Source organism: Notothenia coriiceps, unplaced genomic scaffold (assembly GCF_000735185.1).
Source record: "Notothenia coriiceps isolate Sejong01 unplaced genomic scaffold, NC01 NC01_scaffold00029257, whole genome shotgun sequence".
Lineage (NCBI taxonomy): Eukaryota > Metazoa > Chordata > Actinopteri > Perciformes > Nototheniidae > Notothenia > Notothenia coriiceps.
Window position 1 is genome coordinate 5,711 of NW_011361958.1, and position 9,234 is coordinate 14,944.

At 40.9% G+C, this 9,234-nt stretch overlaps 1 protein-coding gene across 3 annotated transcripts; it reads right to left on the minus strand.

Annotated features, from left to right (window-relative positions):
• Positions 1-287: 287 nt before the first annotated feature.
• On the minus strand, positions 288-8,856 carry kmt5b (lysine methyltransferase 5B). 3 transcript variants are annotated; one of them, XM_010786543.1, is made up of 10 exons: positions 8,838-8,856; positions 5,994-6,239; positions 5,762-5,909; positions 5,441-5,606; positions 5,245-5,354; positions 4,874-5,040; positions 4,700-4,719; positions 4,459-4,595; positions 3,646-3,845; positions 288-3,248 (listed from the first exon to the last, which is right to left on the minus strand). In XM_010786543.1, the coding sequence occupies exons 2-10, from the start codon at positions 6,148-6,150 to the stop codon at positions 1,759-1,761; spliced, it is 2,595 nt and encodes an 864-aa protein (XP_010784845.1). In that variant the 5' UTR covers positions 6,151-6,239; positions 8,838-8,856; the 3' UTR covers positions 288-1,758. The 3 variants fall into 3 exon arrangements, with proteins under 3 accessions (XP_010784845.1, XP_010784842.1, XP_010784843.1); XM_010786540.1 differs by lacking the exon at positions 8,838-8,856 and adding an exon at positions 8,450-8,737; XM_010786541.1 differs by lacking the exon at positions 8,838-8,856 and adding an exon at positions 8,122-8,393.
• Positions 8,857-9,234: the final 378 nt, after the last annotated feature.

Sequence of the window (9,234 nt, forward strand, 5' to 3'; positions counted from 1 at the left end):
CCCCTCAAAGCGCTTTACATACTACATGTCATTCACCCATTCACACCCATTCATACAGAGCAGTGTACCTTACTCTAGGACCTAACATTCACACACATTCACACACCGTTGGCCACGCCATCGGGAGCAACTAAGGGTTAAGTATCTTGCCCAAGGATACATCGACATGTTGACTGCATGGGCTGGGATCGAACCCACAACCTTCTGGTTGAAAGACGACCACACTCCCTCAAAGCCACAGTCGCCACAGTAGCGCCAAAGACAAAGCCCATTCATTTATCCTCGACTGATTATAAAAAACGGTGTGCTTTTATTTCTTTGAATTCTGCAGCTTAATTGACTTTATTTACAGCGCCGTGGAGTCGATTCACTGGAAAAGAAAACATTGTGCAACTCCATCGTATCGTTTGTGTCGTGAATGTGCGACAACTGCAGGCAAACTAAACACACATGCATAATGTTACTGCAAAGTGGTCTGTAGCACATTTTGATGCATGTTAATAACATATATAAAACAGTTTGCTTCTCTTTCTATGGTGAAAAACATGATAGCACAGATTTGTTTAAAGGTTTAAAATTGCATGATTGAACTCTACAGAGAGACACGTGATTAACTTACACAGTAAATAATGTTGATAATTCATGAAATTCAAGTGGTTCTTTAAACCAGGAGAACTACTGGGATAATGAGAACATGGCACCTGAATCCAAATGAACGGACTGACTGTTCTTATAATGCCTCCGGAGAATCCACGACACACTGCATGGTTCACCACACAAAAGATTACAAACTATGAGACAGAAATCAAAAGCTCAATAAAAACCTGCCTATGAGACAGAGGGGGATAGTCAACATACTGTACACTTTCTACAATATCCATGTCCATTATGAATATAACAAGTGCATTCACTTAAAGGAAGAGTTGAACTTAAAACAAATGCTTTTTTTTCACTTAGGATGAAGCCAGATTATTCAGAAACAATAAAGAGGACCACTTCCTGCCCTTTTCATTTAGAGCAGAATGCAAATATTTGGCTCCGTATACACGTATATACGAATACATTTAAAAAATAAAAACTATCCCTAACTATCTCCTCCGCAAACCAACTCCAAATATTTGTCGGACCAATAGGTGGCGCCATGTCAACGATGCGTCGAATACAAGGTAAGAAGATTCGGAGAATGAGCAGCGAGTTTGTCTTGTGAATGTAAAACATGTGGATGCCAGATGAGGTGGGTTTGCTGCCTAGTGTTACTTTACAAAAGCCGACAGTTAGTCCGCCATTGTTTCACGCGCATGCTCATTACACAAAGCTTTATTTCTCAAACACTACGTTTTACACGGATACACAGTAACCACAGTTTTTGAAAATCTCTGTTTAGGTGACTGAAAATTCTGTTTGTATGGGGAGGAGACCAAAACGTGAGCAAAAATATCAGTTTTCAAAATTATCTCTATTCGTGTAGACAGGGCCAAAATGCAGGAAAATGGAGTTGGTGATTAAACTTTTTCTTAATTTGAGTATTTGCTTTAAAAAAAAAAAAAACTCAAATTGAAACAAAATTATAAACATAGGTGAATAACAGACATTTGTTTTAAGTCAACAGCACCTTTTAGTAACGTTCATTCAAATGTTTAACTTTTCAGCAATTTCTTTTTTCTTTAAATTACTGTACTTCTTTTACATCAACACAACAGTTGATTAGCGAATCATCTTTATTTACAGGGGAAAGGTGGGAGTGATGAGCTCCACAGCTTATGCATTGAGCCTCAGGGACTGATCCTCTCTCCTCCTGGAGGAGATATCGATGTCTATCGAGTCTTTACCCACAATGAGTCGGAGGCGCTTCGCTGGAGGAAGTGGAATGAAATCGTCTTCGAACTCATTGTCGAAGTAGTCATCGTCATCCTCCTCTTCCTCGTCGTCCGTGTCCTCCTCTGAAGATGACGATGAGGACGACGATGAGGAGGGCTCAGCCATGACCTTTTGGGTCCGATGTCCACCATTCCTGGAGTCCAGACTCTGGCCCATGTCCCCGTTAAAGGACATCTGGTCCGCCTTGGTCTGGGATATCCTCCGTGCATCGTCCTCCCTCTTCAGCTGGAACTTCAGCTTGGTGGAGTTGCTATGGACCCCGGGGGAAAATCCGTTATTTAGTTTGGCTATGTATGAGCTGCCTTTGTCCTTGTCATGGTCCTTGCTGAACTTGATGCTGATTTTGCTGGAAGAGGCCGAGTTGACCGAAGAGGCAGAGAGGTTGGAGGAGCCAATGGGGTCCTTGGTGTCGTTGGTCTTGCTACTGCTGCTGTCCCTCCGCCGGCGGAGCGTCAGTTTGGGGATACCTGTGCTGTTCTCCAGGATCAGCTGGGCGTCATATCGCGTGATCTGACGCTTCTTTTTCACTTTGTCCTGTGACCGACAGCTACTCTTGCCCTTGTCCCTGCGAAGGGATTTGCTGCCGTTCGAAACCCCGTTGTAGTCCCTATGCCGGTCGGCGAAGCTCAACACCATATTCCCACAGTCAGAGAAGTTAGTGTTGTGACTAGCAGCCACCGGCATGAACGGCTCGTCGTACGAGTCTTCACATTTAATTGTTCGTGTTGGCCGTTTCCGCCTGGTGCATGAGCCTGTTCTGGCATAGCCAGAGTCTAACGATGGCTGCTCATGTCCTACCCCATGGTGGAGGTGGTACTCCATGTCAGCTGGCTCTGTTTTAATGACCACTCCACCAGGGACTGGGCTCAAGCCGTCCATAGCACTGGGCTCTAGCTTAACACCAGCTGCAGCTTCCTGGGCTGTTACCAGGGTCCTTGTGGACCTGCGAGTTCTGTACGTCGAACACTGACTGCCCTCACTACCTTGCACATGTTGTAGATTGCCATTTTCCTTGGCAGCATGACGGGTGAGGCAGCCCCGCTGGCCCAATGTCTGCTGCACCAGCTCCTGTCCATCCTTCTCCTTCTTCACGGTGACGCCTTTACACAGCGACACCTTTGAGTCCCTGAGACCCAGCTGGCAAGTCTCTCCTTTGGCCAACGCCTTGGGCTCTGCACCCCTTCTGCGACTCCGCAACTGGACTTTACTTAGTGAAGGTTTGGATTGGGATTTTAGTCTCTTTGGTACCCTGTTATTGTTTACACGACCTTGTTTTGAACATGAGGTAGTAAGGGCTCTTGACAAAGTCTGTCTGGATTGAGTCCTGTTTTTATACTTCAGGCCAGAAGATGATGTTCTTTTTCTGGCAGCTGGTAGATAAAGATAAAAAGTTGCACATAACATATTTATAATGTTTCAAGAAACCTGCCTACAGTGTTGGCTGGGTGACATTTACAGAATCAAGCAGTGACTCAGAGCCAACATTAATAATTAATAATATAACTTCACTGAGAAGGATAAACACTGAATTATGATAGCAAGAAGTCCTAAAATAAAGATATTGGTTGTTCTTCACGATACAGAATTACATCTATATAGCCCTGCTCTAATATACTGATGTTCTTATTGAAATCCTTAGTAGAATGCTCCCTTTACCACACCACGCTGGCAGGTGGGATTTCTTTTCTGCTCTGACATCTTTGAGTTTGGGATTTGAACCTGTGCAGTAACTATGGCTACAGCATTGAATATTTAGAAGACTCTTACATTGATGTGTTTTTGGCATTTCCTGAGAGTCAACATCGGTGTGAGAGCCTACAGAGTGACTATCTGAGCTCCTGTTTCCTTCCCCCAGCTTCTTCAGCCTGTTGAGACGCTTGTCCGTCTCCCGCAACCCGTACTTGCTGTTGATTACCGGCACCTCCACTGGCAGCCCAGCTTTGGATTTGAAAGCACCAGTGCCCCGTCTGCGACAAAAAAGGTGAATAGTTGAGCAAAAAAACAAATGCAAATATCTTGGAATTAACTTGTGATTTTATAATACTGGTAATATGACCGTTTGACAATTTAACACGTCCGTTTACATAGTTTTTAATAATTTATGTTGCTTTGAGTTTTCCCTTTTGAATATATATTTTTTTTTACATTGTTGCATTCATATATATTTTTTTTTTTTTGGGTTGAAAAAAATAAAAATAATGACAACATTTGTCCCAAAAATAATACTGTTTATCATGATAATCAATTCTGATTGGTTAATAATGGCATTTAACATTTTATTATTGACAACAACAGTATGCTTAGAGGAGATAACAGACCGTGGTTATAGGCGCAGTTCGGATCGCGAACCTTGCAGTTTATATTTATTGACGGAAGCAATAGAAGCACTTTAAAATCAATATGTGGTGCAAAATAGCTGTCTAAATAGCACGATCACACAGAGCCATCGAGTCATTTTTGATAATTCTACCCCGACAAGGTGAGCAGTTTATATCAGAGTGTTGAATCATGACCGGCTGTGATTAAGTTCTAGATTATGTTTTTATGTATTTTCACAGTGCAACTAATGGATCCACCTACCGTTCACATGTATAGCATTCACAATATTCATTGTTTTCCCCAAAAAACCCGTCTCCGTAGTAACAAGAGATTTCCTCTCCTGGTTCAATGTCCCTCAAAACCTTCACACAGGCTGTGTCCCGTCCTGTCGATACAAACTAAACAGAAAAATAAAATGTGATTATTAACAGGAGCTCTAAAAAAAAAAACTGATAATTAAGATTATATTTTTTTCTAAAGAAAAGTGTTCTAGAGAACTTACCTTGCAGTTTGGTCGACAATCTGAACAAAGAAGGGAAAAATTAAATTAGTATCCATACAAAGAATATTGGACTAGTGGAGATTATAAATTATATATTTAATTATAAAAATTCCCATAAGGGCATCTCGTGATGTTGTCAGAAACCAGACCATGAGAAATAATATTGACTCGTACCGTGATTGATGAACGCAGCTGGTCCCAGCCAGAGCTGCGCACAGTTCTTACGGGTTGAATACATGACGCTGAAGTCATTCTCCCCGTGCCGGAGCAGCATGTTTTCCTCACTCTCTGAAAGCTCGGCAATGCATCCCACCAGGTACTCGATCTTGTCATTTCTCTTCCTGTTAAAGAACGATAGGAGAAAAAAAAAAAGGTAGGAAAAGTTTATTAAACACTGCATAAATGGGCAGCATTACCTCCGGTAGAAGTGCTTTCACACATACACCAGAACAACCTTTAAATGTATTGACTAATACAGTTAATATTCATTTAGCAGGTGGGGGCTAATGCAATTAGTTCATGGACTAGTGGCAGCATATCCTCACCATTCCTTTGTTGCCACAATTTTAGCTCCATTTTGCTCTGATGAATAGCGATTACAAGGGAGAATCTCAAACCCGCTGTCTGTGGCAAACATCCGCAGATACACAAATACCTGTGCGAAACAAAAAGTTAGTCATGTTATTGTTTTTGATACTGGAAAATGAAAAACATGGGAAATCTTGGGAAATGGTTTTTTACATGTTGCTTGAAGAGCTTTTCTTGAGCTTTCGTCTTGTGGAGAAATTGATTTCGAGACCAGTCTCCGGTCGTCAAAGCTCTGAAAGCTTTCTCCAAGTTGTCGTGTTTCTTGAAGCGCTCGATGATGTCCTTAAGCTCTTCTTGCCTTCCCTTAATTGGTCGAAATCTGCAGGGATAAATTAAGGGCGTGAAGCAAATGGAACCCGAATAGGAAAATCTGAAATAACATACAGCCTAATCCAGGACAATCAATATAAATGCTTTTATAGGAGTGTGAATAGGCTGCAGGATAATCAGTTACACTGTGATATATCTGCTGACCTGGTGTTCATTTTGTGAGTTTGAAAACCCAGGTATGGATCCAGGATGAGGCTTGTGGTCAGGTCATCATTCTCACACAACTCCTTGGCAGTCATTCCTGACGAGGGCACACAGCGCCTCTCTGCCTCCAGGCTGGCTGCAATAAACCCTGTAAACACCAAACCCAAGACTGGTGTTAGGCATGTGCCTAATGAAGTATGTACACATTTGTTAACAAACATGTGTAACTCACTGCGGCTACACCTCCGACTTCTGTTTTTGCTGTGTCGCAGGGACACTCGCTGTGAGTGCTGGGAGCGAGTCTGGCTCACATGTTGCTCGCTGGTCAACTTGTTTCCGTGTCGTCTGCCATTTAATACCATGTTCTTGGATTCGCCTAGCCACTTCATGTCCACAATCCCCCTGGTCCAGTTGCATTTAGTCTCCGAAATGAAGAAACACTCTTGAGTGGGGAAGACTGGGGTCTAGAGTTTGAAACCTGGAAGCATAGCGAAAAACAAAATGTCACTAGATGACACAAATTAGATTACACAGATCGATGGGATGAAAATGAGCAGGTGGATGTGTTATCAGCTCAAAGGCTGCTAAGACAAATACAGAAAAAATGACTATTGTTCAACCACCAAAATAGATTCATCACCTAACAGGGGACAAGTAATTCATTCATTTTTCTCTATACTGTGAACCTTTGCATATTCCGTGATCAATATTGTGCACAAAACTTAAAACAATATTTGAAATTACTGGAATTGTTGAGGTTCAAGGCAGACAAGCTCACAACTGGCAGCTGCTGCTAAAGTGTGACCCGTTAGTTCCCCCAGTGGTGACTGGCGTTGTTTACACTGTGGTAGGTTTAAGCAGGGGTGGAATGTATGTAACTAAGTACATTTACTCAAGTACAATCTTGAGGCTCTTTAAATTACTTGAGTGTGTCCATTTCCTGCTACTTGATAATATTATTTTACTAAGTCTATTGAAAAATAGTGTGCTTTTACTCCACTAAATGTATATTTAATGTTGAGATACTTTGCCAATTTTGATTATTTATACAAAATATAAAATTCGAAAACAAAGTATGATGTATTATTATTATTATTATGATTATATGTTAGGATACCCAGTAGTATATAAAGTACTAAATATACAAGTTTATACATTAATAAGTATAATCTAGTAATAAAATATATATTATACCGGAGTATTTTTGGACTAATTTTTTTGGGGGGGGTTGAATACAGGACGTGCACTTACTTACGTACTAACAGAGTATGTGTACATTGTGGTATTACTACTTTCCTTCTTACACCACTAGGTTGGATGTTCTTAATATACATCCATGGGTTGGACACAAACAGGAAAGGATGTGTTGAGGAAAGAAGTTTAAAATTATCCTGTAGCGCCGCTTAGTGTTAACTCCACATAATGCACACTGGCTTATTGTCAAGTGCAACAGAAACGTCGTTGGTACCAACACATAAAGTATGGCTTTGTCACTTCATGGATCAGCCAGTCCTGAGCACTGATCCTATAAAACACATCATACAATATTTATACTACCGTCATATGAGTAAAGTGGTATCCAAATGCGCTATTGCGTCGCAATGAGCATCATCTCATTTGTAATCGATGCATATAAAATATCTTCGTTTTTTTTTTTTTTAGCTCAGAAGCTAACGTTAGCCACATTTAAAACCACAAGGTATCAGGAAATGCCACGCACAGGAGCTGAGGCCGAGATTGTCTCAGAGTTATCAATATAGCGTTGCATTGTTTGTCAACTGTCTTCTCTCTAGTCGTGCATTCTCCGCTAGCATGGAGCTAACCACTATAAGTCGACGCCGGGGAGATGCTCGGCCATGGTGGTGGTTAGCTTGCAGCAAACGCCGGCAATGTGCCATGCACAGTAAACGTTGCACACCCACCATAAAAACACTGTCAGTTAACTCCTATTTCAACACAAAGACCGGAACAGAGTATCACACGGGTGGGGATTTTAAACAAAACTACACCATAATAACTGCACTCCACATCTCAAGATGATTTCAAATATTCCATTAAAAAATGCTTACAGCCAGATAATAAAACCCCGTTTTATGGGAGCGTTTACTAACACGTGTCTATTCTTATTAAGAGAACACATATTTGTGAATTATTTAACAGTACTGCTTAGTTTATGCTAGCTAGCACCAAACTTAACTTCAGTGAGCTCACTAGCTTTGTCAGCTAGCAGTCAACAACAGTCGACAATAACACACCACCGTTACCCTTTATCACAATAATAATATACAGTTGTGTGCTTCAAATATTCGAGGAAATGAGCAGATATATAACTGCACACATTGCCCTGTAACTTACGTTACCTGCAAACCACTGGACCACAGCAGGCTAACCCAAGCTAACACACACTGCGTTAGCCTGGGTTGTTTGATTTGGAAACCATTAATGCTAGTTAGCTTAGCAGGCTAAATCTATCATTTGTAAGCGAATTAAAAGTTAGTTTGTGTGTCGATCCCCTTGGACACACGGTGCACTGTACTCATAAAAAGAGAGTAGAACAATCAGAGTATCAGTCCAGGCATTATTTATCATTATAGCAGGCAGTTAGATAGCTGAAAGCATTTTCACGCGTTGGTAGCGTTTAAATGCCTCCAGTCGACTACAGACGCAGAACAAACACGCAATACTCACAAATGTGATTTTGTGAAAACAATCACGAAATCAAACTCCTTCAAACTCATCCAAATTTGGCACGACACCCTAAACAAAAAATATCACAGGAAACACAATTTTTTTTTTTTTCAGAAACTAACATTACAATTCAAGATGGCGGAGCGAAGGAGAAAAAGGCGCAGCACAGCCATCCCCAAAAGAAAATAGATCCAACAAATAACGCAGCCGAAGTCGTCTGTCGGGGTCGAAACGGGAGACAGTTCACGAGGATAGAGTATGAAACTTTAAAAGCGAGCGCGGTTTTAGAATTTTCGTAGCTCTCTTTTTAAAAAAAGAGGTCGAAAATTGCTACTTAGTTTGGTAGTAATTGTCGGATGTACACAAAAGTAGTGCTGCATAAACAAACCTCTTCCTAAAGAACCCAACGGTAGTGGGCAGACAACACTGCCTGCCTCCCGTACCATGCAGAACCTCAACAGAACAAGTGAACTTAGAACCACATCTAGAACTGATAACGTCTTCCTTATACTGCACTGATATTGAGATGTCCCTTCTCTTCACTTACTACTTGTTAATGCTGTTCCTCAGTGATCCCTTTATAAAACCATAAGATTTTCCATCCCAATGGACATTGTTAATTGTTCCACATCATTGAATTATTGTTAGTGACATTAATTTAATGAGGTTACTTTTTTTTCTTAAATGAATACCCAACCATATTTGTTTAAAAATATTTTACTTTTGTTTTACTGTTGGAGTTATTATTATTAATATTATTATTATATACAATAGTTACAAACAAT

Coding starts and splice junctions, on each gene's coding strand:
- kmt5b (XM_010786543.1), bottom strand. CDS start 6,150: ATGAAGTGGCTAGGCGAATCCAAGAACATGGTATTAAATGGCAGACGA. Junction 3,846..4,458: donor GAATGCTATACATGTGAACG/GTAGGTGGATCC, acceptor TTTTTGTCGCAG/ACGGGGCACTGGTGCTTTCA. Junction 3,249..3,645: donor AATGCCAAAAACACATCAAT/GTAAGAGTCTTC, acceptor TTTATCTACCAG/CTGCCAGAAAAAGAACATCA.